This window comes from Pteropus medius, unplaced genomic scaffold (genome assembly GCF_902729225.1).
Source record: "Pteropus medius unplaced genomic scaffold, Ma_sr-lr_union100, whole genome shotgun sequence".
Classification (NCBI taxonomy): Eukaryota; Metazoa; Chordata; class Mammalia; order Chiroptera; family Pteropodidae; genus Pteropus; species Pteropus medius.
In genome coordinates this window covers 926,499-952,408 of record NW_024347793.1, presented here as the reverse complement: position 1 = coordinate 952,408, position 25,910 = coordinate 926,499, and the positions used below count along the sequence as shown (strand labels likewise).

Sequence of the window (25,910 nt, the reverse complement as noted above, 5' to 3'; positions counted from 1 at the left end):
TGACATGACAGGCAGACGAAGAAGAGTGCGGGGCTCCATTCAGGCCCCGCCCTCCCGGCTCACGCACCTCGTCTGCCTCTCACCTGCACGGTGAATAGGGGACCAGGGTTGCCGAGTAACACTGCTTGACCGATCCTGATCACACTGAGGTCCCGGCCCTCCCTGGCACCCAGCCCATGTGCCAAGACCCCTTGCCTGCTGGTTACAAGGCCACATCGCCAGTCCCCACATGGGGATCTTTGCCTCCCGGACGACCACAGGGCAAGGAAAACACCCTGTCACCCGCAAACCAACCGCTGGAGCCCCACAAGCTCCACACCGGCTGGACACACACGTCGGAAGCCGCCGGGGGCGGCAGGTGGCCTGTGTGCTCTGATTTTCCCGCGCTATAACTGCTGATTTTCACACTGTGAAGATAAGTTATTGTTATAACGAAGATCCCTCCAGGAGGCTTATTAGGGAAACAGCCAGTGAGACTTGGCCAATCCCAAAGTTTTCAGGCCTGCTTTGGCTAAAGGCCAAACTAATGACTCCAGGGAACCGGGGCTTCAGGGAGCGGAGCTGGAACGCTGAGGCGGCACTGCCAGGTGTCTGGTGTCACGGCAGCAGCCCAGGACACCCGAGCCCGAGTGGAGACAGCCAAGGAACACGAAACCTAACCAGGCCCTGTCCCCACCAGAGGCCAGTCCGCAATGCACAGTCCCACGTCAGCCCTCGCACAGGCTGAGGCATCGTTCACCCCAGGACGGTGCTCTGGGCTGGTGGCTACACGCCTGGCCCCAAATTCACTGGACAAGAAAACCTGACGAGGCGTGTGGAACAAGCCGCAGGACTCCGCGTTCCGACCTGGCTGCCTCCCGTCCGCCCTCCCCAGGACCACCGCCCCGGCTTCCTCCTACCTGCCCCCTGAGAATAAAGCAGCTCCAGAAGAACACACGGCTTATTTCAAGGTGTCTTCTAATAACCTCGACTGTTCCTTAACTTTCTTCCCAGCGCAGACGCGGAACAGCAACACAAAAGCCACAGGCTGCTCTGGGATGAAAAGTGATTTTAGAAACTTCTCTTGCGACACGTTGATTCACAGTCGAGAAGACAGAAGCTCAGAGGAGTCACTATTGCACTGTATTGTAATCTACTGAAGGCCACCTCTGGGCCAGGTGTGCCCTAAATTGGGGCACATCCTGGGCACTGTGGATTGAGCAGCATCCCTGGCCCCGCCCCCACTGTGACAACCACAGATGTCCCCAGACGTCACCGGGTGTTATCCAGGGTGGAGAATCACTCCTGGGATGGGAGCCACTCCGCTAAGAGACTTTCACTATTAAAATTCAATTCGTCTCACTACGCTTGACGCAGAAACCTCCACTGTCACCTTGGGATAAGGACACAGATATGGCAGAGCTGGCATCTGAACCTGGAGGCAGGCCGGGTGCACGGGTGCCAGCCTCTAGTTGCCGACCCCACTCCGCCATGCCCACCGGGAGACCTCAGGCCACTTAAGGCCATCTGCGGCTATGAGATGTTACTTCCAAAGCATTCTTGTGCACGAGTCTCTCCTGGGTTCTCCTATGGCCAAAGCAACATTTCAAGTTCCTCCAAGTCCCTTTGCGAAATCATCTCAAGTCCAGTTCAGAGTCCCCCACACGGCCAGCATCCATGCCACAAACACACTGCCCTGGCCGCAGCCATCAGGACCCACAGCCCTCACTGCCAGAACGACGTTCTGAGCCCCCGTCAAAGATAAGAGGCCGCGTGCAAGGGTCCATGGAAAGATCGGGCCATGGCCATGGCCACCCGACCGGCAGGGGCTGGCCAGCGAGCCCGACCTCCCGGAGTGAGCAAGTGTCCAGTCTTGAGAGCAGGGCTTGCAGCATGTCCCACTTCCTCGCAGCACCCCCCAAACACGAGCCCGCTGGGGGTCAGCCCTTGCCCTCCCCAATGTGAGCTGTGCCGTCCAGGCCACCCACATTCTCTCCTCCTCCAAGCACCAGCTTCATTCGCACCCATGAAGGCCTCGGGGCCTCCCTGGCCCCCCAGAGGGCTCTCCCTCAGCTATACCCACCACGGTGGGTCTCGCCCTCCCCACTCGCCCCTCACGTAGTCGTGGCTGGCTTGTGTTGAGCCTGCCTCACATTTCAGGCTACAGGCTAACAGATCCAGAAGCTCTGATGGGAAGAGGACAATCTCCACTGAGCACTGGGTACCCCCGTTTACCGCATCCCCAACACAGCACTCGGCTTATCCAGGGACAGCAGTCTTCCTAAAGGACCAGCGTGTGGCGGCCCAGCACTGAGTGTGAAACACACCAGGATGTCAGTGTGAGCTACACCAGGATGCTGAGCGTGAAAGAGACACAGGATGTCAGAGTGTGAAACACACCAGGATGTCAGGTGAGAAATACACACAGGATGTGGAAGACTCAGGACCAAGAAGAAAAAAAGGCGTGTAAAAAACCTCTCATTAACAATTTTTATACTGATTACGTGCGGAAACGATAATATTTTGGATATTTGGAGTCAACGAAATAACTATTCGAATCAATTTCACCGGTTTCTTTTTACCTTTTCATGTATTAGAAAACTTTACATTATGCGTGGGGCTTGCCGTGCGTCTTCAAGTGGACGACGTGGCCTCAGACGTCGGTTTGCAGTTGCTCGTGTTGCCTTCTGAGTATTTTGTGGGTTCAGCTCTCACATTCAGGTCTTCGGTCGCCTGGAGTTAGTGTTTGTATACAGCGTAAGGTAGAGGTCCAACGTTGTCACCTGACACTCTAGTGTTCATGTGCATCCCCATGGCATCTTCCTGGTGCCGTGAACAGCTCCCTGGCACTCAGAACACCCCAGGTCACCCATATCCTCTGCCAAGGGGACAGCAAGTCACACACGCACGCTTCTGCCCGAACGTCACTGTCCCCACGGGGCAGACGCCAGCAAAGCAGATGGGCCAAATCCTCTGGCACAGTGATGGCACCAGCAGGGGTGACGCCGGCGCCAGGTCAGGCAAAAACCAGGACGCCCCTTCCGCTCCTGGCTGTGGCGGACTCCAGCAGGAAGGCCCCGGTCCTGTCCACCAGAACATACTGGTGGACAGACAAACCAGAGCGACGGGTGCCGGAACCACGCTGACAGACGAAACAACACACGCAGGCCCAGTGGCTGCACTGAGAGGTCCTGCAGGGGACCCCAGTCACGGCTGGCCCCGGCGCAGCACACCCGGCCCGCCCCGCCCAGCTCGGGCTGGAGGAAGAGGGTGTCATGGGGAGGACTCGCCACTGAAGACTGCAGGCTGCAGTCCGCTGTGCACGCAGAGAGCAGCCGAGTGCTTCCTGCAGGGGAGCTGGGGCGCTGCGCCCGCCACGCCCACGTCCCCCCTCCTGGAAGCAACCCCCGCCCCCCCAGGCTGGGCCTCCCGGACTCTGGCCTCCCTCTGCTGACCCCTCCCTGCCCCAGCCCCCAAGATCTAGCTCTGCAAAGGGTTTTTCTGCTGCCTCTGCCCAGGGGGCCGGCTGGGTTAGCAGTCTGCACACCGCAGCCCTCAAAGTCTGGAACTCTGAAACAGTTTCGGGAAAAGGAGGGGCAGAAAAAGGAGACTGACTACCCAAATGTCCATCGAGGGATAGTGGGTAAACACAATGTGTCCAACCAAATGCTGGAATATCATTCGGCCATGTTATTGCTATATTATTAATAATATCCATCCCGATATTATTCAGTGGGAGAAACCAGACACTGAAGGCCACGCCGTGTGTGATTCCACTCACATGACATGTCCAGAACAGACACGTCCACGGAGAGCTGGTTCGTGGTTGCCAGGGGCTGGGGGAGGGGAGGGGGATGGCAGTTTAACAGGAATAGGGCTCCTTTTGGGGTGACAAAAGTGTTCTGGAATCAGTGGTGACGGCTGCACAACTCCATAAATGTTCTAAAAACCACTCAGCTGTCCACTTTAGAAGTGTGTATTTGATGATATGTATATCTCAATAAACAACATATTTTACAAAAAAAACAGGGTAGGAGTATTTTAAGAGGAGTGGGCCTAGAAAATCCGGGGTCTGGTCGGCACGCCAGAGCGAATCGTTAAACAGCTGTCATGCTGCTCTCTCCGGTGACCTGAACAACTCAGGCCCTGCCTCGCGGACCAGACTCTAAGCTCCTTGAGGGCAGAGCTGCCGGCAAGAGACAGCGGGCCTCCCCCGGCGCCCCCGCCTCCTCCGGCTCTTCTCCACGCAGGTGTCTCAGGCCACGGCCCCCAGGGTCCTTCCCAAGTGCCTCTCTTCCTCTGCTCACCAGTTCACCGTCACTCATGATGACAAGGCACAACTCAAACAGCGACTCTTCTGCTGACTTTCTGGCCACCACCTGAGTTGCCATCTGTCTCGGCGCCCCCCGGCCCTGCTGCTCCCCCCGCCGGGCTCCATCCATGGCCCTGTGACCCTGTGGGCAGGGCCACCATGAGCACCTGGCCACACACGCACAGGCTCGGCAACAACGGTCGCACCCAACCAAATGACGACAGACGCCCTCAGCGGACACGGGGCTCCGAGGCAGGTCTAAATGGCTGTGTCACTGGGAAGCCGTAGCCCAGCCAGAACCATCCAAACCAACCACTGGTCCCCAAACCGAGACGCACGTGCGAGAGGCCTTCCTCCATTCTCAAATGTGTATCTTTGCCTCGGGGTTAAATGACATGGCTGGGGAGTTTGCAGAGGCCAAGTGAGCACGCTGCCTGAGGTCTCCACGACCATCGGCCTGAACCTGCTGCAGCTCTGCCATCGGCGAACGTGCTCCGTCCGTCCGTCTGTCCATCCGCGGGCCCAGTGAGGTGGCTGGATATGCAGGAGAGCCAGTTCCTCGGTGAATGGCGCTGCCCGTCGGCCTGCAGGTCAGATCAGGGCGCTGCCTCTGGTGCAGGCAGGACACGAGGCAGCCTCGGCAGCTGGCGCCATCCCGTGGCTTCTGCCCGCTGCAGCCAGGGAGGGCGGTGAAACGAGACACCTTCTTTTCCACAAGAGTGTCAGAACCAGCGCTCTCTACCGGCTCCCTGCTCTTCCTTGGGGGGAAGGAGTTGGCTAAAGCAATAAATCTAGAGTTTAAATTCCAGGGGCTTTACTCACATGCCAGGTAAAGACAGCGGTTCTCTCTCTAGAATCACGACCAAGAAAATCAGATCCACGCAGCCACCGACCTAAGATAGGAAGCCCACTCTGCTCAGCACCGAGCCTTTCTGACAGATGGGATTTTAAGGGGCAGAATGGGGGAACAGCAGGGATTTGAAGGGTCCAGCAGGAAAATGACAGAACCTCCCAGTCCAGCTGCCCGGCCAAGGTGCGCCAAGCATCCTGTGGCGCTGAGGCGAGCCATCCCCCCGCTCACGCAGGGCGCCCAGAGAGCAGGTCGTGGGCTGTCCGCGTAGAGACGAGGTGCTGGCCATGCCGGGGTCCTGAGGCCTAGCTTAGCACACAGGCCGGTTGCACCCGCCTTATCGGGATGCCTGGCACACCCCTGTCGTCGGGCCATCACTGTGCCTGCTGGCAGCTTCAGGCTGGCTCTTGCTCAAAGGAGGCCTCCTGATCCATCCTCTTGCTTCTTGTGCACAAAGCACAATTCTGGATCCACTGCCAGCTCATCTGACACGAATCGCTTCTCTCCACGGACACTGGAGACAGTGGCCACAAAGCCACGAAAGCGGGCCCAGCTCCACCACTACCTGCCCAGGAGCCATGGGTTGGGTCCAGATGCAAACACAGAAGGGAAGTGGGTGCTGGAGACAGTGCTGAGCACCCACCCTTTCACGGCCAGCCATATGGGCTTGTCTTAACTGCCATTGCTGGTGCTGGCCCGTGGGGCCAAATCCCACATTGGTTATTGCTCTGTTCTGTGCCTGGAGACCCACTGAGGCACTGCAGCCCTGGACAGCTGGCTTTCGGATTCTTCTTCTTTGTCCACTGAACAAACACACTCAAGGCCTCCACCCTGGAGAGTCACAGCCCAAAAGGCACAGCCTGCCTGTGAGACAGAGATGGCTTCATGCAAACCTCATCAAACCCCTGGCACTGCCAGAACCACTGGGGTGGGACGAGGAAAGAGGGGAGAGAAGGGAGCGACGGAAAGTCAGAGAAAGATCCAGACAAGCCCCCCCAAAAAAAAAGAAAGGACAGGCAACTTCGCTAAGCCGAGGAGTTCTCCAGGTTGTTTATTTCAATCAACTACAGAAGGCGTGACCATAAATTAACGGTGTGCTTCCTCGACAGGTCAAAACGTCCTTGGGATGGTACCAAGACCTGAGGGCTCAGAAATCACTCGTCAGCCAGTTCTTCACTCCCAAAACCCAAGGTGGAAGAGTGAGGCCAAGAAGGGTGGGTGGCACCGTCCCTGGGCACCCAACACACGCGTCCCACAGCCATCTCATCAGCCACTTGGCCTACAAAGCTTAAATGTCACACACACAAAAGCCACCTCTTCACAGTGCTCCCGCGCACACCACGGCTCAGAGACCGACCGACAGCGCCTCCCAGGACATCGCCCTTGGGACGGGGACACCAGCACGGGAACGCTCACGAAACCACGTGACTGGGGCATAGCTTCTTCCTTTCAAACCCTCGCTTCTGCCGGGCCGAAGCAGGCCTCGAGCTGAGCACGCGCCTCGCCAAACTTCAGATGGGGCGAGAAGCTAACAGGACAGCCCGATGGAGGATGAAGAAACCAGGCTTCGCAAACAGCAAAACGTCTGCCCATCTATGTCGACTCTTCGTTGTCTCCTTTATTACGAGTTTTTTTGGGGGGGGTAGATGGGGTCATAACATTTTCTCACATCCCCTGGACTTTTAACTGCCCTTGAAACCACCCACAACTCATTTTTTAAGTACAGACAATGACTCTAAATGCTTTGACATCAGAAAGATGGAAATTTATCCAACAAACGAATGTTTACCGAACACACGCCAGGCACCAGGAACTTCCCAGGTGCCGGGGAGACACACAGCAGCCAAAACAGATGCCATGTCTACAGTGGGGACCTCGCGCCCTCGCAACCTGCAGCCCCGGGTCAAACCCAGCCTGCTTTTGTATGGCCTACAAGCTAAGAATGGTTTTGAAGTTTCTAATAATCAGGCAGGGGAAGAAATCGAAGAGAAATAGCTCATGGCATGAAAAAATTATACGAAAGTCACATTTCTGTGTCGGTAAATATAAGTTTTATGGGGACGCAGGCACACTCACGCGTTTCCATACTTTTGTGCTTCAATGACAGAGCAGTCAGGACAGAGGAAGTCTGGCCTTCGAAGGCAAAAATAGTTACTCTGACTCTTCACAAAACCATCCTCGCGGATAAGGCAGACCACACATACAGAAACAGATTAATATGCACTTCTGGTAGGATGGTGTCCAAAGAAAAAAAGGCGGAACGGGAGAGAGGGCGGCTGGAAGGGTGAACTGAGGCAGTGTGGTAAGGGCTGGCCTCCCTGAGCCGAGACCCGAATGACAAGGAGCCGCTGGGCAGAGGCACGAGGGACCGGTTTCTGGCAGCGGAAAGAGCAAGTGCGAAGGCCCTGAGGCAGGAAGACCGGGCCAAGGAGCTGGCTGGACCGAAGGGGCTGCAGCCACAGGAGGGAGCGACAGGACAGCGAGAGAGAGGGCGCCATGGAGGAAGAGCACGCGGGCCATGGGAAGGAGTCCAGAAGTTGTTCCAGAGGTAAGAGGAGGCCACTGGAGGGTTCTGCGCAGGGAGAGGCATCTTTAAAGTTTCGCCAGGTCCCTGAGAGGGTAGGAGTAAAAACTGACAGTCAGAGCAACTTACCTAACCAACAAGATGCTGCCAGCACGGGCCGAGGCAAAGCAGGGAGTCCGCTCAGAAGCCAGTTCATCCAACAACAATAAAATCGATGCACTGATCCTCTCAGGCCTTAGTAATTGAGGTGCTACAAACTTTTAAAAAATATGTCTTAAATTCATTTCATTTGTGTAAAAAATACCTGTAACGAGCACACTAACAGTCCCGCGGCTTCACGAACATCATCGTTTAGGAAGAGACGAAGATGGAAAGAGGCACCTTAAAATCCAGAAAACTGTTCAACGAATCGACGGGAAGGAGAACAATGGCGAGAAGGGTGTGGAAACCTGGGCAGGGACCTGCCGGGGCCCATAAGCAAAGAACAGCTGGGAAGTCCCCCGCACCACGGACAAGGTCAGGGTCTGGCAGCATGGGCTCAGATGGCACGGGTGTCTGAAAGGTCCCCTTGTGAGGGTATGGCAGGGGGAGGGAGGAGGAAGAGCTCAAGCTGGGGAAGGGCAAGGGAAAGGCGGAGTGACAGCTGGGAAGGACCCATACCAGGCTGAGGGCTATGGGCTGGACAGTTTACAAATACGAGCCCCTCCCTATTAAAGACAGGAAGCGGGGAAGGGGACAAAGGGAACCCAAACTTGAGGTACATGGGGACACAGCCAGATATCAGACTGCTATGGGTTAAATGTTAAGTGAGAGGGTCTCACCTGGGGGTGACTGTGCTCCCCAGGGAACACTGGGCGATATCTGGGACAATGCGGTTATCACGACTGGGGGTCAGAGGGGTGCTGAAGACCCTAGTGGGGTAAAGGCCACCGCAGTGCCCAGGGCGGCCCTCCGCAGAGAACAACCCAGCCCACGTGCGGATAGGGATGAGGGGGACACCCTGGCAGAACCCGACAGCATCCCAGCAGTGATGAGCTGGCTCGCTGTTCCCGGCTCCCTGGAACCCCACAAAGCACTCCAGAGCCTTTCATCCCCTGTGATCCTCGCAATGAAGGGGCTGGGTGCTCATTATACCCATTTTACAGAGGGGAAAGCAAAGCCCGGAGACGTGAAGTGACCTGCCCCAGAGGAGGAACTGGAACACTCGGACTCAGAAGCCTGTGTGGGGCATGGGGAGGGGGAAAGGAAGGGAGCCGAGGACACAGGAATGCAGTCTAGGCTCAGCCCCTGCCTCAGCTGTCCCCACCCTCAGCCAGGGCGCAAGCACCCAGGGGCACCCAGGGGCACCCAGGGGCAGCAAAGGTAGAGCCACAGCGCCGGGGGGCAGGGCTTTGGAGCAGAGTCAGAAACCCAGAAACCCCAGCGAAGTCAGGTGTGCAGAGCCCACGCAGTCCTACCTTCTGCCCGCAGTTCATTTGCTTCCCACCCCTGCACCCCCCTTGGGAAGGTTAGTGACTGCCCCATTTTGTTCTTGAGCAAGTGACTGGCCCAAGGTCACACAGCTCTGAAACGGCACTGCGGCTCTGGATCCAGATCTCGGGAAGAAAGCCAACTTGAAATGCTCATTTGCCTACGCCTCGGTCCCTCCTCAGTCCCTGTCACCCATGACCTAGTCCTTCCGGTTCCCTAAGCTGGCCGTGAGGGCTCTGGGCTCCATACCACCATAGGAGCTATGACCACATCCTGGGACTCCCCCTTCTCCTTTTCCCCCACTGGACCCAAAGCCCCCTGAAGTCAGAGACTCCCCAGAACCCGCCTCGGCACTCAAACGTCCCCAGTGTGCATCCTCACAGGTGTCAGATGGAACCACAGAACAGATGGGCTCCCCGGGGCGCAGGTTCCCCTGGGTGCGCCCGGGGAAGGGGGTGGGGCATAAGAAACCAGCAGAGGAGGCGGAGAGATGTGGGATCAAGTACAGGGAGGGGGGGCGGAGTGGGGGATGGAGGGACAAGGAGGGCCCTTGACCGGCCCCGAGGGCTCCTGCAGAAAGGTACACAGACTGAGAAGGGGTCTTCTCTAGGAGACGGAAAAGTAGAACAAAGGCGGGGCGGAGTCCCGAACAGCCCATCAGCAATACCTTCAAGCCCTAACGTTTAATGGCTCCTTAGCAGCCCACTCTCTCCTAAGCTGCCCGCTCCAAAAAGGCCAAGATTAGAAATTCAAGAAACTCAATTGTTACTAAGTAAGATCTGTATACAGTCTCAACTACACATTCGCACACACATGCACAAGGCACCCACACAGTAGCCGCGTGCACATCACATACGTACACCACCTGGGAGCATCTGTGCTCCTGCACCTCCAATCATCCCTCTGCCGCCCCCACTCGGTGACCTCCCCCAGAGCATGGCGTTCTGACCATCACCGCGTCCCTTGCACTGGAAGCACCAAGATCTGCTAAGCGCCCAATCAGAAGTACAGAAAGAGGGCCAGCGAGTTTCAGAAACCCTCGACTCATATAATCACAAGCTGACTCTGAGACATTTACACTGTCTTTCTGGCTCCAAAAAACAAACTGCAGAGACCAGAGAGGCTGCCCACTGCAGCTCCAAGGGTGGCAAGAAAAGGCTGACCAGAGAGCTGACAAACCCTCCCCCTGCCTCATAAGGAAGCTATTACTTGAGAATTAGGGAGAGTCATTAGCTTTGCACAGCAACGATAAAAGCCCATAGGAGTCATCTAATGAGCCCGTTTTAGGGGCTTTCTCCAGCTTGGGGACAGCCAGATAAATAACTGTTGAGGCAGAGGGGTGGGACAGGTATCCTCAGACCTTAAGACAGTGCCAGCACCCAGTGAGACCCAAAGGAGCTTGCTGAATAAACGTCACTGACAGAAACACGTGGAAAAGGACACAGTCTTTACACGTTACAGGACCTTTGGGCTCCAGTGAACAGAACCCTCTTCTCACGAGTTTCATAACTCAGGAAACAGTTCCCCAGGTGCACCTGAATTACTAAAACAAAAGCATCTTCCCCCACCAAACAGATGGGACACACCGGAGCGCAGTCTAAGCCTCCCCCGCCTCCAGGGGGGTAAAAAAAAGAAACAATTGTAAAACCATCCACCCTGCTCAGGTGGACGTGCACCTCAAACCCCTGGTGTCACTGCACCCACGGGGCACAAACATAAGCCCTTGCGCACCCGGGGGCAGGTCCCTTTCAGAAGAAATCTGTCCCCTCGCTCCCACGGGGGTAGTTAGGGGACAGCCCAAGGGGGTCGCTGCAGGAGCGACTCCACGATTTATTGCTACAGAGAAGGGGGGCTTCGAGGTGGCGATGGGGCTGAGAAGGGGAAGGGCGGGGGAAACGCGTGTGGAAGCTGTTATATGCATAGCAAGTGGATACATTTTTTAATTAAAAAATCCAGACTGCGTGCTTACTTCGGGGAGGCGGTCAGGGAGATGAACGGGTGGGGGGGCAAGTTTGGAAGCCGAGATGGCACTGCGGGCTGACTCGAGGACGGGGGTGGGATGAAATGATGGGCATTTCAGAGGGCGTCCCTGGGAAGCGCCCCGGTAACCCACTGGCGCCCAAAGGGTCGGAAACGCGGGCGGGTTCCACCCCGGGCCTGGGATCTCTCTATTATAATAATTATTTTTTTTAATCATTAGGATTGTTGTGAATAATAGACAAGAAGGGCCCAGTCAGGCAGGGCCGGCCGGCTCGGGCCACCCACGCTGTCATCTTTTGTGAGGGGCCGACGGGGACGCCCGGGCCCAGCCCCCGCGCGGCCCGGGCAGGGCGCCCCCGCCTCCCGCCTCCCGCCCCCGGCCCCGCCATTGTCCGGCCGCGCCGCCCCCGCCCGAGGCCCGGCCGGCGCCCCAGGCCGGGCGGTTAACGCCCCCAACCGCCTCGCGGGCTGGGACAAAGCGCGGCGGCCGCGGCCCGAGCAGGCCGCGCCCGAGGCCTGGGCCTCGAGTCCCGGGCGCCCGCCCGCCCTCAGCCCCCGGCTCGGGCGCCGGAGAGGCGGCGGGGCCCGCGCTCGGACGCGGCGGCCGCGTACCGCGGGCTCACCTGAGGCGGCGCGCGCGGCCCAGTCCGGAGCAGCGGCGCGCGCTCCCCCGCCCTCGGCGTCGCACCCCTAAGCCCCGCTCGGGCCGGGCCCCGCTCGGTCGCTGGCGGCCGAGCCCTCCGCGAGCGCCCCGGGCGGGGCTTATGAGGCGGCGCGCCAGCTCCGCCCCGGCCGCCATTGGCCCCCGAGCCCACGCCCGCACGCCCATTGGCTGCCGCTGACAGCTCCGCCCCTCCCATCCGCCGGGCCCATCAACTCCGCACGACCTACCTCCTGCGCTCCCCGATTGGGTAGGTACCGACGCCGGCCTCGCCTCCCTATTGGCCAGCTGGTCCGGACACGCCGGTGCCCACCCACGTGCCCGCTGACCGGCTCCATTCTCATTGGAGGTGGCGCACGCCAGCCAAGGGGGCCGCGACCAACCGGGCGGCGGCTGGGGCTCGGATTGACAAGGACGCCTCGGGGCCCACCCAACGATCGCACGGGAACAAGCGGGTATTGGCTTGTGGGGCCAGCCCGAGGCGCGGACTGGCTGGGGCGGATGCCAATCACGGCCCAGGCCCCGCCCCGGTTATCAGGCGGCAGCTGAGTACGTGAGACCCTGCACAACATCAGCACCCGGCCCAGGCGTCACCGTGAACGGGTTCGAGACCCGTAGCCGAAATTTGGGTACAGAGTGCCCAATTCGGAGTTCCAGGTTAGAAAGCGTAACTCCAACAGACACCCATTCTGGAAAGAACTTGGAAATTGAGAAACAAAAAATCTAGCAGCAAGTGCCCTCCCCACCCCCAACAAAATTAACCAAGTTCGTATCCATCATGATCAACAAAACTTTGTAAAGGGGCATAGCCTTCCGCATAAAGTTGGATGCCCTGCCCCCAGTTCCCTAAAACGGTAAGGGAGGCGAGTTTGATGTTACCTGACCTAGGTGCAAAGCTCAGCTGCTTCCCACGCCTCACTGCGAAGTAACCACGCTGGGCCTCAGTTTCCCCTGTGAAATGGATACGATGGCAAACAGACACACGCCACTGTCTGCCCCTCTCCTGGGAATGTTGCCAGAGGAGAAAGAGAGGAGGCACGTAAAGGGTTTGGCCGTGTAGCCCCTCGTGAGCATTTAATTAAGGTTTGCTATATTATCATCACCAACCGCGTATCAGAAAGGAGTGTGGGCATGTCCCCACTTCACATGCGGTATAAACGGCCAAGCGGATGTTTTCTAGTAACCTTTTCAGTGCATTGCATTCCTGGAGGTCATATACCCCGAGAGAGGCGCCAGAGCTTGCACCATTCGAGGATGTTTGCTGCAGCGCTGTCCACAATTGTTTTTCATGTTTTGTCCTAAATATCCACCTTTATGGAATGAGGAACACAGGGTACTCTGGAATACTATGTAGCAATGAAAAAGAGGTAGATCAACATGTAAGCTAGACACACATTTAGAGTGCTTCACGTTTATAAGCACAGACAAAAATATGCATACACTAGACCACGGTTCACATCTGTTTGTTTACTAAGGTGCTAAACAAAGTGCCTACTTGATAAATGGCCTGAATTCAATAGAAAACCAGGCACGAGGCAAATGTGCAGCACTGTTCCAACTTTGTTCTTTAAATTCACATATAAAGTATACAATGCATATGTGTATTTGTGTGTATATGTGTACACACACACACACACATACACACACACATGCATGCCCTGGCTTTGCCATATCTTTAGGTAAGCCACTTAACCTCTCTCTACCTCACCTGCAAAATGGTTGAGTCAAAACTGTGACATGTTGTCCTGAGGTTGACTATCACAACACCCGACACGTAGACCTGTACAAGTAAAGCCTGAAAATGGCAACCCTCCGAACGGCAGGATTGTATATTTTGACTTTCTTCACGTAGTCAGTTTCCAAATGTCCTAAAGGAATTGTGTACCTTGTATAACCTGAGATGGAGGGAGAAAAGGAAGTTTTCCATTAAAAAAATCGACCAGGTGAATTAATTTTTTAAATGTGGTCCACCCACAGACTGGAGTGAAGCAGACACACTACAATGTGGGCGAACCTTGAAAACAAGCCCACGAAGGACCTAATAGTGCATGATTCCATTCATATGAAATGTCTAGAACAGGCAGATCCAGAGACAGACAGTGGGTATGCGGTTGTCAAGCTGGGGGAGGGGGATGGGGAGTGACTGCTAATGACTGGATTTTCCTTTTGGGGTGATAATCTTCTGGAACTAGATAGTGATGATAGTTGCACAATTCTGTAGATATGCTAAAAACCACTACTGTAGACTTTAACCCATTCCCCGTTTAGAAAAAAGTGAGGCTGAAGCAAATCTGGTTTTCGATGTGAAAATAAAATATAAAAACTGTTCTTAGAGTTATTTCTAAACAGAACTTGTTTCTAATCCTAATGTCACAGAAATGTGTCCATGCATCAGATTCAGGAAATCTTTGGCTGACTGAGAACGATGTTAATATCACGCATCGGAATGCTACGTTTTCTAGAACTCGATGTTTTTGGCGATCGAGAATGACTATGTTTTGTAAATGGAAATATCACTATTAAAAACAATGCTATAAAGAGAATAACATCATTTGTTTCCAAAGACTACTGATACGTTAGAGCAATGAGAAAATAATAAAAAGCGAGAGAAAAACAATAAAAGTGAGGCATGCCGTGCAAACTTTGGGGGTAAGGTTAGGTAGGACCATAGTCCATGAGTCATCTTGGGGTAAACGCTGTAGCTCCAAGTGCCACCGGCGAGTATTGTCCAGGAAAATGGGAAATGGGTTAAATGGGCGAAGTGCATGGCAACATGAAATATCTCAATAAAGTTATTAAGAGATTTTTTTTTGATCGACCAGGAAGGAAAGATGCTTAATATTGTGATTATTTCTACATGGTGGGTGCACATACACTCTTCTGGGTTTTGCCAATTTTTAATGGTATTTTCCTTAATTTTTAAAATGAGAAACATCCAAAACTACAATCTTGACAATGAACCCACCCCGGAGTCTTCTGTCTCTGTGTAAAGCTCACCTGGGGACATATAGTGGACATCCCTCAGAGCTGAGTATCTTTCCTATTTTCATTCCATGTCCACATTTGACATACTTTTGATATAATTTGTAAACCGTTCAATTTGCCCACACGAAGTGTACAATAGTATATCCACCGACGTGTGCCACCATGATGATTTAGAATGTTTTCGTCACCCCAGAAGCCCTGTACCATTCAGCGAACATTCCCTCCAACCCACTTCCCCTGCCCCAGCCCCAGCATCCCTAATCTGTCTCCATGGATCCCTGTGTTGGAGACTTCATGAGATCATGTAACATATGACCATTTGTGATTGCCTTCTTACACTTAGCATGTTTTCAAGGGCACTCTTGGTACATTTTAAGGACAAAATAGCAGAACTTTTTGTTTATTAAATCAGATCTGCCCATGCCATGACCTGACCGTGAATAAAAGTCACAGGTTCACATGAATAAATGGCCTCTGCAGAATTCAGCCCTGTCACCTTCCCCGGAGCTGATTTTTAAACCTGCCTCACCTTCAGCCTGACTTCTGCTAGAAACAGCATTTCAGGGAGTCAGTCCCTACACCCTAGGTGTCCGAATTTCCCCAGGCCCAGACACCCCTTCTAAGGTCGTGGACTTCTTGGTTGATGATTAGGGCTGGTCTCATGGGGGACCACTGCAGCCTCGGTTTGCTCGAGGGTAAGTGACCCCTCGCTCCAAGCTAGAAGGCCGGATTTGACTTTCCATGGCTGTCGTTTGCGGACCATACTAAGGATAAAGACAATGTTCCCCCACTGCCTGTCACTCTTGACTTCTGGCTGCCGTGTCCCCCTCTGCGAAGTGGGGCTCTCTGGTCTGTCCTGTAGGGTTTTCTGAAGAGAATATGAAATAAGAACAGTGCTTGGTGGGCTGCAAAGCAATTTACAAATGGGAGACACAACCAAAGGCATCTGTAAAAGACATTTATTCTGACAATCTAAAATCTGGACAAAGAAGAGTGAATTTTTAGAAAACGCCTACACAGAATTTTGTCATTTCTTCCTAATACGTTAACAACCTAATAATGGGGGGATGGGGGACTTTTCAAACAATATTGCTCCAGTTTGTCTGCAGTTATGTGATTTAAAATATCCCTGTTCTATTGAGGTATAAGCTGCAAACTTTGGTAAAGTTAGAAAAATTAACAAATCATTCCAAAAAAATACAAAACCAAAAAAAAAACCAAAAAACAAAAAAAAACAAAAACCAAACCCTAAGTTATAGATTTCTTGGTACATATACAGTAACTACAAAAAAAAATTTCATTTATAAAAAGTGTTTACTTTAAAAAAAAAAAAAATTCCCTCTTGTAATTCTCAGTTGGTGAGTTGAAAATCCAATTGAAAGGAACGACAGAACTCAACTCATCCCCAAACACTCACCCGGTCTCGGGAAAAACTGGTTGGCCGGTCTGAGAATCTGGTTGGCATTTTCAGTAATTCAGTGCTAAAAGACAGCCCTGTGTTTAGAAAGAAAGAACCAAAGGCACTTGAACATGGCTTCGTGCGTCGGCTCCCGCGGCGTTCCAGCTCAGAGGGCACGTGGCTGCACGTCCGGCCTTTCCACGGAGCAGAGTCCCACGGAGGTGGCCTGTGTGTGGCCTTCGCTCTCTGCTCACGGGGCGGCGGCCTCTGCCTGCGGGTCTTAAACACAGAAGCCGTCTGGTGGCGGGGGCTTTGCGGCCAGAGTTTAAACTGGGCTGAACGGGATTTTTCCTCTTTTCGGCCACATCTTGATGGATGGCAGTGGGGCCACAGCACACCCGGGGCCACCACCAGGCACAGTCCGGCTGGGTTTTGGGCGGTGAAATGCTGTCAGGAAGGCTGCTCGTGTTCAGCTCGGGGGCCGGGCCCACATGCATGGAAGACCTGGAAGACCGTAGCAGGCAGCCAGCGCCAGCTCGGAGCCACCGAGACCCGGGTGCTGGGAACATAAGTGGCCTTCGGGCCAGGTCGCTTCTAATTCCATCTTCAGAAAAAAAAAAATTTTGTTTTTTTGCTGACACGTTGCAGGCTTTGTATTTTTTTAAAAAAACCAAGATAAAACACTGAGAAGTCCAACTTTCTTTCTTTCTTTGAGCCTCAATACAAATTCTTGAAAATTTATAGATTAAAATAAACGAAGCCAGGAAGACGAGGCTTTTTTGGGAGGGGAGAGTAAACTACCTGTTTAAGTTAAGCCCACTAAAAAACAAGGGGTGGGGGGGCCAGAGACCCCTCGGATGCGTTTTTAAAAACGCCGACGAGAAGTGCTGAGGATCACCGTCCACTGCCGTAGCCGGGGAAGAGCTGGCTGAGGACCGCCTGAAGCGGCTGGTTCACCTGCATGGCGTAGTTCCGGCCCAGGTCGTAGCGGCAGGCCGGACAGCTGAACACCTGGGCCCGGAAGGATCTGTCCAGGCAATCCTACGAGGGAGAGGGGGCAGGTGAGACGTGCCGTCCTCGTCAGTGGGGCCACTCCTGGCCGCCCACTGTCCCCCGCGATGGAGTCAGGAGCAAATACTGACTTCTCGCGAGGTCCAGAGGCCCCTCCCGACCATCCGTCTCACTTCCTACCACTCGCCACCCATCACCAGCCCGGCCTCCCCAGGACCCCTTAGAGACCCCTTGCTCATCCTGGCCCCAAGGCCTCGGCACGTACAGGCCACACCACCCGACAGGTCTGTCCTCTGGCTCTCTCTCATCACTCATGCCTTGGCTCAAGTCACCTGCTCGGAGAACCCGTCCCTGACTCCTGGAACACTGGAGCGGCCCCACCGCAGCCAGTCCCCACCCGGTGTGCCTCAGAACAGCACCTCCGCTCTGGAGCCGGCTCGTTCACTAACGTGTTTATCTCTGAAGGCCAGACACTGCCTGCAATCGAGGCTGTGTCTTACTGACCCTCCCGGCACCGAGCACAGGACCCGACACGCAGCAGATGCTCGATAAATGTACATCGATGAGACTAACGGGGGCGAAGGAAGGATTTCCAGTGCCGGGCACACTCCCAGTTCGCACTCGGTTCTCACAGGTGATGCCGGGGAAGAATGCCAGGTAGAGGCAGAGCCACGACGCAGACGGGCCCTGGAGTCAGCGGCCCGGTCAAAGAAACAGGGAAGAACCTACCCACCTGGACGGCGGTAATGCACATGGGGACACGGGCCCGCACAGGTGTGCACACCTGAAGGATGACATTGGGCAGCGGGGTAAAGGGGCGAATGTCAACACAGCAGGAAGCCTGTGACGCCACGGCACCTTTGACCACAGACACGTGCTGAGGTTTGTTTCCTATTTTTAAAACTCCTGAGTTCCTTTTTCAATATAAAGTTTATAGACTTGATTCCAGAGACAAAAGGTAGCTCTTTGTGCTCAACAAAACTAAGATTCGGGTCCACATTCAGGAACCAGGTTCTGATTGTGCATGAGTCACAGCAGCCAAAGGTCCATTAGCAAAGAATGATACACACACGTGGTCCACCCAAGCCACGATATATCATTCGGCCTCAAAAAATAAATTCCGACACAGGCCACAACGTCCATGAACTCTGAGGATGTTATGCTCAGTGCAATATGCCAGTCACAAAGGGACAAACGCTGTGTGATCCCACTCACAGGAGGTCCCCAGAGAAGTCAGATCCATAGAGACAGGAAGTAGACGGTGGAGCCAGGGGCTGGGGGAGGGGAGGGGAGTGAGTGTTTAAGGGGAACAGAGTGTCAGTTTGGGACAATGAGAAAGTTCTGGAGATGGACGGTGAAGATAGTTGCACATTTAAACATACTTACCACCACTGGACTGTACACTTACGAATGGTTAGGGCTGTAAATTTTGCATTGTGTGTACTTTACTACGATAAAATAATTTTAGAGTAAAGCAAACACCAGGTGCTGAGACACCAGGGTAGAGGGTCAGAGCCACTTTCCCATAATCCCTCAGATGCTGAGCGAGTTTCTGGGAGACGTAACCAGTCACACGGGCAGACGGGCGTCTAGACACATAAAGGCCAGTACCCTCTTCCCGCACAGCGGTGGCACTTTGAGACGGGTGACTGACCCGAGACGCTTGGTCCCCGGAACCCCAGCGACTGGTCCACTTGTGCCGTACTAGCCAGCCCAACCTGCTGCAAACCTCCCCGCCATTCCCATGCCTCCACCGTGTGCTGGCCTAAAGCACTGTAGCACAGGTCACCTAGAGCCAGGAAGCTGTTGCTGTGCCCTTTGTCAGGGGCTGGGAGGGTGAGGGGGCTTTCCCAGACTGAGACGGGCAGGGCTGGGGGGTGGGCCAACCCCGGCAGCTGACTCCGAAGGTCCTCACCCTCCTCTGCCACGCCTCCAGGTCCCACACCAAAGAACCCATCAGGCCACAGGACCGGGCGTGGGGCCAGAGGCAGGCAAGTGAAGGACTGACCCTGAAGCCAAACCACTTAGGCTGAGTCTCTCCCATGTGACAGCCAGCACTGGACGGCCCGACGGCCCCAAGGTGAGGACAGGGGCCGGGGAACAAAATCACCAGCAGCTCAGAGACCAAGGGTGACCAGGAGGCAGCGACAGTTCCTTCTCACCTGCTGCCTGCACTGCCCAGAGGTTCCCACTGACGGACCGGCCAGAGAAACTACAGAGAAACCACTCAGACCAGCACCTCCTGCCGGGCGATCCTGCCCCCAGGGGACCCTCGGCCATCCAGGGACACCTGTGTTGTCGGGACCGAGGGTGCTCCTGGCATCGTGTGCTTGGGGGGCCAGGGATGCTGCTCGTCCCTGACCCCAGGACCCAGGATGCCCCCGCCAGAGAATGATACAGCCCAACGCACAATGCCGAAAGAGAGACCTTGGTCTAGTCTAATCTCAGCCCCCATCTGTCTATCACGTCCTTTTCCTCCTGAGACTGACCACCAGGCAGAGCCTGGAGCCTGCCTGCCTACCCCACACCCCGGATCTGCAGGCCCTAACTGTACAGACGTGCCTGCCTGTCCAGACCTCCGCACGAGCCCCTCTGCCTGCCTGCAATGCTGCCCAAAGCCCCTGCAGGTGGCGGGCTAAGGCCCCTCCTCCAGGAAGCCTTCCTCCTGCTCCTCTAGGGCAGCGGTCTCAGCCTTTCTGGCACCAGGGACCAGTGCTCCTAAGCATCTAACGTCTCATGCTCTGAGGCGAAGCTGAGGCGGTGACGCTAGCGCTGGGGAGCGGCTGCGAATGCAGATGAAGCTTCGATCACTCGTCCACGAGTGCTGCCCAGGCCGGTACCAGTCTGCAGCCCGGGGTTTGGGGACCCCTGCTCTAAGATACAAGAACCTCACGCTTCTACACCTCAACTCGCCACCTGTTTGAGTCATTTATCATAACCAGACCTCAGGCCAGTGCTCTCCCACCCTGATGCTGGACCCCCAGGTACATGGGAGGCTGGGGAGAGCGTTCCAGAGAGAACAAGCCAACACACAGCACAGGGCCGCTGTGCCTGGAGGTCACGGGGCGAGGTGACGCGGAGTGCGGGGCGGCCCGGGCGAGCTGGGCGGCTGGGGCGAGGAGGTGGTGTTTGATTCGGGAGCACGGGGGAGGCCCCGGGAGGCGGGGAGCAAGGAAGTGGGGCGATGGGAGCCCATGATGAAGGCAGGGGGGCTACTATAATCAATGTTACCAGGGAAACGGATGCCGAGGCCCGACGGAAGGCTGGGAGCCGGGAGTGTGTGGGAGCCAGGCCGACGCGCCCACACGGCGCGCTCGGTGCCCGCCGCCCTCACCTTGCACACGTTGTGCTGGCACACGGTCGTGACGGGGCGGAACACCAGCTCCTGGCAGCAGATGCACTGGAACGTCTCCTCCACCTTACTCAGGAACTTCTGAAACGGGAACAGATGGTGCGTGAGGCCAGCAGGGCCCCGCTCCAGGCAGGGGCCTGCGACAGGATGGGCGTCAGCGGTCACGGGCAGACCGCCTGGGGTGTAAGTGACTGAGCGAGCCAAGGAGAGCTGGTTCCCACCGGGGGGAGGGCAGCAGCCAGAGGACAGCGAACCGCTCGCTTGCAGTGACCCATCATGTCACACCCCACTCAGGGCAGGAAGATCAGAAAAACAGCCTGAACTGGCGGTTCCTCAGAGTTGAACACAGAATGACCACGTGACCCGGCAACCCCGCTGCCGGTCCCCAACTTACCATGATTTCATTTAAAATTTTCCAACTTCGCAATGGTGTAAAAGCAATCCAAATTCAGTAGAACCCACACCTCAGATTTTTAATTCGGATCTTTTCGTGGGCTAGTACAATACCCTCCACTGACTCTGGGCGGCGGCAGTGAGACGGCCTGGCCCGGGTGGAGGCTACTGTGAGTGTCCAGAGCCCTTTACGGCCGGACCCTCTGTGACGCACTGTGGCTTAGGCGCACCAAGTGCATTTTCCACGTTCGATGGATTGAGATGTGACCCATCGTAAATCACGGAGCGTCTGCATACGCCCCAGAGGACTGCCAGCAGGGGCTAGGAGAGATGCTCGCACACTCGCGCTCACAGCAGCACAACTCAACAGCCACAAGGTGGAAACAACCCAACTGTCCACCAACGGGCGACGGGTACACGGAACGTGGTCCATCCAGACAATGGAATATCACTCAGCCTTAAAGAGGGCTTTGACACCTGCCACAACATAAATGAACCCGGAGGACGTTACGTTCAGTGAAATAAGCCAGACACAGAAGGACAAATGCTGTGTGATTGATTCCGCCCATGACGTCCGCAGAGGACTCAGATCCATAGAGACAGGAAGTAGACGGTGGAGCCAGGGGCTGGGGGAGGGGAGGGGAGTGAGTGTTCAAAGGGGACAGAGTGTCAGTTTGGGACGATGAGAAAGTTCTGGAGATGGACGGTGGGGACGGCTGAAAAACAATGTGAAGTCACTTAATGCCGCTGAACTGACACTTTAAAATGGTGAAGGTGGTCAGCTTTATGTTACCTCTGCTTCGTCACAATAAGGAATACGGGGCGGGGGCGGCCGAGGCGTTGGGGGAGGGGGCGCTCACCGGCCCGTCCTTGAGCGCCTTGAGGAGGTCGGCCCACAGCTTGGTGTTGCTCTGGTCCTCCCTGATGAGGCCCCTCTGCTGGGCCGTGAGGCTGTACGGCTCCACCTTGGTTTTCTTGGGTGTCCTTCCCGGGGACCCGGCACCGGTCCTGCCGTCTGGGACAGAGCGGGTGGTGAGGGCAGGCAGCCCCGAGGACGCGTGCGCGCTGCCACGAGACACCCACCTGCCGGCTTGCTCTTCCGCTTGCCCTTCCTGGGGGACGAGAAGTCCTCGTCCTCGTCCTCCTCCTCCTCCTCCTCGGCCGCCCTCTTTCTGTTCTCCTTCTCCTTCTCCTTCTTGGCCAGCGCCTCGAGGTAGCCTTCCGGGTACTGCGGGAGGGTGGACGGCCGTGAGGAGCAGGCTGGAGCCGTGTGCCCCGCCCCGCGCAGCCCGGAACCCCAGGGGGTTGGAGACCAGGGACCGCCCCACCCCACTCACACTTCCTGCCACCTCCCTTCCCCCCTTCCCCAGGCCCCACACCATCCTAGCTGCCTGGACCCCACCACCACCTGGCAGACGGCCTCAGCTCTGCCTCCTCCACTCACTCAAGCCTGGAGCCCGAGGCAGTGACTGTCACCAACCAGGTTCCCAGGATAAAGGGCTAAGCCGCCCTGGCAGGGTGGAGGTGACACATCAAATGAGACAGTGGTCCAGCCGACGTGATAACCTCACTATCTTTATTACTTCCATTAGGGCAGGCAAACTTTCTCAAGGGGCCAGGTGGTATACCGTCTAGCCCTATGGGGACACCGGGCTCTGCTGTGGCCCCACAGCAGGCAGAACCCACAGGCGCACGAAGGGACTCAGCTGCGTCCCAAGAAAACTGCCTTTACCAACAACCAGCCCCAGCCCAGGGCCTCAGCGCACCAACGAGCCGGCTTTGATGAGCATGGGCTCCTGCGGATCCTAACAGGCCACTCGGTTACAGCCCCATCTCTGAGGCACCCAGGGTCATGCCCGATTCCAAAATGTTTCAAGAAATCTCCAACCTCCTTTAAAGCAACACTAAGTTGCGATGAAGACTGAGATCCTAAAGAAAAACCCTGCTCCCACCAGGACGTTCCCAGCCCACGGCTGTTTTTCTCCCCAATTCCGCAGCTTCTGAAATTCCCTGTGGTACAAACTTATGTTCAAAAGACACCTCCTGCGACCCCCCCAAGGGGCAGGCACTTTCAGACTCTCAGTGGCAATTAAGATTCCTTAAATAGTCTCACAACAGTTATCAGCTGTACAGCACCTCACCACGGCGAACAGAAAACACCGTAATTACAGTGCCAAAAGCCATATTCCGGCACAGGCTGAATTCTCAGAAGGCGGAAGATTCCATTTCGTAAAGAGGCGAGCCGGTGGCTGGGAAGGATCACCTCCTTACCTGTACACCTACGGCTCTCCACATTCTTCCGGTTTCAGTGGGGATTTTTGGGGAGAGGCTTCTAATTTAATTTCAGACACACCCACATACTAACACAGCTACAATAAGTCTGGCTCTCAACTCTAAAACCACGAATGCAAAGGCACAGCACGATCTGCCCATCCCCAAGGCCCACTGGCTACAGAACTGAAATGGGGCGGCCGGCAACCGTGGCCAGCTTGGTGCCTGGACGTCATGCAGGAGAGAAACCCAGGAGAGCTTCCAAGACGAGGAGGCAGGCTTCGGCTGGCTGAGCGCTCACCGCCCAGCCGTCCTTGGGGCTGGCTCCTGCCGTGATCCCCAGCGACCAGCCAGGAAGACAAGGCTCTGAGCAGCACTGCAGGCCCAGGTCGCACGGGCATCAGCTGCCAGGTGGGCCAGGGGAGTCCAGAGCTGGGCCCCCGGCCCCCACGAGCCCAGCCTGGACGCACCTGCATGGTCAGCCCCAGCTTCTTGATCCGGTCCTTCCCCTCCTTGGTCCAGGGGCCGGGTTCATTGTCATCCCTCCGCAGGAGATAGCGCCACACCAGGAAGCCAGACTTCCCCTTCTCCGGCCAGTACCTCACGACCTGCGGGGCGGGAAGGTGGCCGTCGGGATCTGGGACTCTGGGACAGGGCGGCCGGGGGCGCGTAGGGGCGGGGCGGGGCGGCCGGCTCACCTTGTAGATGCCGTCGTACCGGTTGCCCTCGGTGGGCGCGTACTTGCTGTGCTTGCGGCCCCTGACATTGCGCACCACGCGGACCGGCTTCCCCGACCGCCAGTCCTTGGCCTCCGCCCCCTTGCGGTCGTTGATGGGGGCGCTGCAGTTGAGAGCCAGTGCCCTGTGGGGACAGCGGGGCCATGGCTGTGGGTCACACTACGCCCCCCGAGAGGAGGGCCGCACCCTAAGCCCTGGGACCTATGCACGTGGCCTCCTTTGGAAAGAGGGTGCTCGCAGATGGACTCGAGTTCAGAGGTCGGAATGGGTGAGGGGACCCCACATCCAATGACTGGTGTCCTTATCAGAAAGAGAGACAGACACAGAGGGGAGGACACCCGTGAAGATGGAGACAGAGACTGGAGTGCTGCGGCCACGAGCCAAGGGACACCAAGGACGCTGGCGGCCACCAGAAGCTGGAAGAGGAAGAGACAGGAAGGACCCTCCCACAGAAACTTCAGAAGGAGCCGGCCCTGTGACACCTTGATTCTGACTTTGGCCCTGCAGAAACGTGCAAGAATAAATTTGTTTAAAACCACCTAGTCTGTGGTATTTTGTTACTGGAGCTGCAGGCCACTGACACGCCGAGTGGAAAAGGGGCCACAAAGACAGGTGGCAGCAGACACGGGGGTCGGGGGACAGCCCTGGCCGGGCAGGGTGAACCGCACAGAGGCCGGGTCAGCTCTGACGCCTTAACCGGCTGGGAAAGGGACAAGAGCTGCAACTATGCGGCTGTTTTCTAGGCAGAAACATCACTTTTTAGAAAACACATTTCTTAGACTTTTGTGTCCAGCTTGTATCACTTAATGTTAGCTTGTACACAGTTCATCATGTTAAACCTTTTCTCAAAACGCAATTTTTAACAGCTACTGAAATTAAAATGCTCTGCCAGACAAACGAACGATGAACCCTTCCCTTAGGCGTTTGTACGCTGATATTTTGCGGTTTTACATAACAGTGTGATAAATACACCTGTAAGAAGTTTCACCCCATATCTCATAAACACTTTTAATTTTTAAGAGCTTTCCAGAAAAATGGTACCAATTTGTATGTCTGGCATCTCTCGACATTTTAAAATTTCTGGCCAACGTCACGGGGGAAATAAATAATAGCGCCACACCATCGCTTCCGTCTGTACACTTCGATTACTAAAGTTGAACAGTTTTTCGTGGTTATTGGAAATATCCATTTCTTTTGTCAATAATCTGCATGCCCTCTGTTAGTGCTCATTGATTTGCCACAGCTCCTTACGCAGGAGGACGTAACGATTACATGTCCCCCAGAGAGCCATCTGCTTCGTCATTTTACTTACGGGTTTCACTGATGCAATCTATAATGTTTATGTCATCAAATCTGTCTCTTCCTTTGGACTTTATGATACTCTTTATACTTAAAAGGTTCTCCCCCTTTCTGCAATTAGAGGTCAGCAAACTCTAACCCACCGCTTGGTCCTACAAATAGTTTTATTGGAACACGGCCATGCTCCTTCACTTACGTAAGCTCTGCGGACGCTTTTGTGCTCCGGTGGCTGATGTGAGTGGCTGCAACAGAGACCATGTGGCCCACAAAGCCCCAAAGATTTATCATCTGGCCTCGTAGGGGAAATAGTTAATGTCTCTGAATGACTCATGAGATTTTAGCGGACAGAGAAGGGAAGAAATAGTCAGCATCCTTAGGTTCCGCCAGTCTCAATGAGGATCCAGCTTCCTGGACGTGACACCCCAAAAAAAGAACCAAACCCCCTTCCCTCCGCGTAGCCACCAGACGGGGCAGAGCGAGCCAGTGAGAAAATGAAATGTGGTTTCTGCGAACCTGTTGGTGTTGGTGAGCTTCTGATCGCAGGACTGTTCTGCAGTCCGCTTGTTGCCGGAAAGGTCTCGACCACCGCTCCCTGTGTAGGTGAACGAATTCCCGTGGTCCTGAAACAAAAGGGGCAAGGTGACGCCCCCCGCGGGGCGGGGCCTCCCGGAAAGCACGCCCACTGTC

At 55.5% G+C, this 25,910-nt stretch overlaps 2 protein-coding genes across 7 annotated transcripts in view; both read right to left on the bottom strand.

The window, feature by feature from the left end:
- Positions 1-11,860, bottom strand: part of KDM4B (lysine demethylase 4B) — a 100,555-nt gene extending 88,695 nt beyond the window's left edge. For 3 of the 4 annotated variants that reach the window (XM_039878431.1, XM_039878433.1, XM_039878434.1), the window contains exon 1: positions 11,739-11,860. The gene's annotated coding sequence lies outside the window, so the exon portion shown is untranslated. Of the gene's footprint in view, positions 1-7,794; positions 7,817-11,738 lie in introns of those variants that run through there. The other variant, XM_039878432.1, reaches the window with a different exon arrangement.
- A 3,843-nt stretch (positions 11,861-15,703) lies between these two features.
- Positions 15,704-25,910, bottom strand: part of UHRF1 (ubiquitin like with PHD and ring finger domains 1) — a 30,853-nt gene continuing 20,646 nt past the window's right edge. For 2 of the 3 annotated variants that reach the window (XM_039878421.1, XM_039878422.1), the window contains exons 11-17: positions 25,737-25,843; positions 23,886-24,048; positions 23,658-23,795; positions 22,000-22,144; positions 21,777-21,931; positions 20,506-20,604; positions 15,704-17,201 (exon numbers count right to left, since the gene is read on the bottom strand). In XM_039878421.1, coding sequence (XP_039734355.1) covers positions 17,055-17,201; positions 20,506-20,604; positions 21,777-21,931; positions 22,000-22,144; positions 23,658-23,795; positions 23,886-24,048; positions 25,737-25,843 — 954 coding nt within the window. In that variant the 3' untranslated portion in view covers positions 15,704-17,054. The remainder of the gene's footprint in view (positions 17,202-20,505; positions 20,605-21,776; positions 21,932-21,999; positions 22,145-23,657; positions 23,796-23,885; positions 24,049-25,736; positions 25,844-25,910) is intronic. The other variant, XM_039878420.1, reaches the window with a different exon arrangement.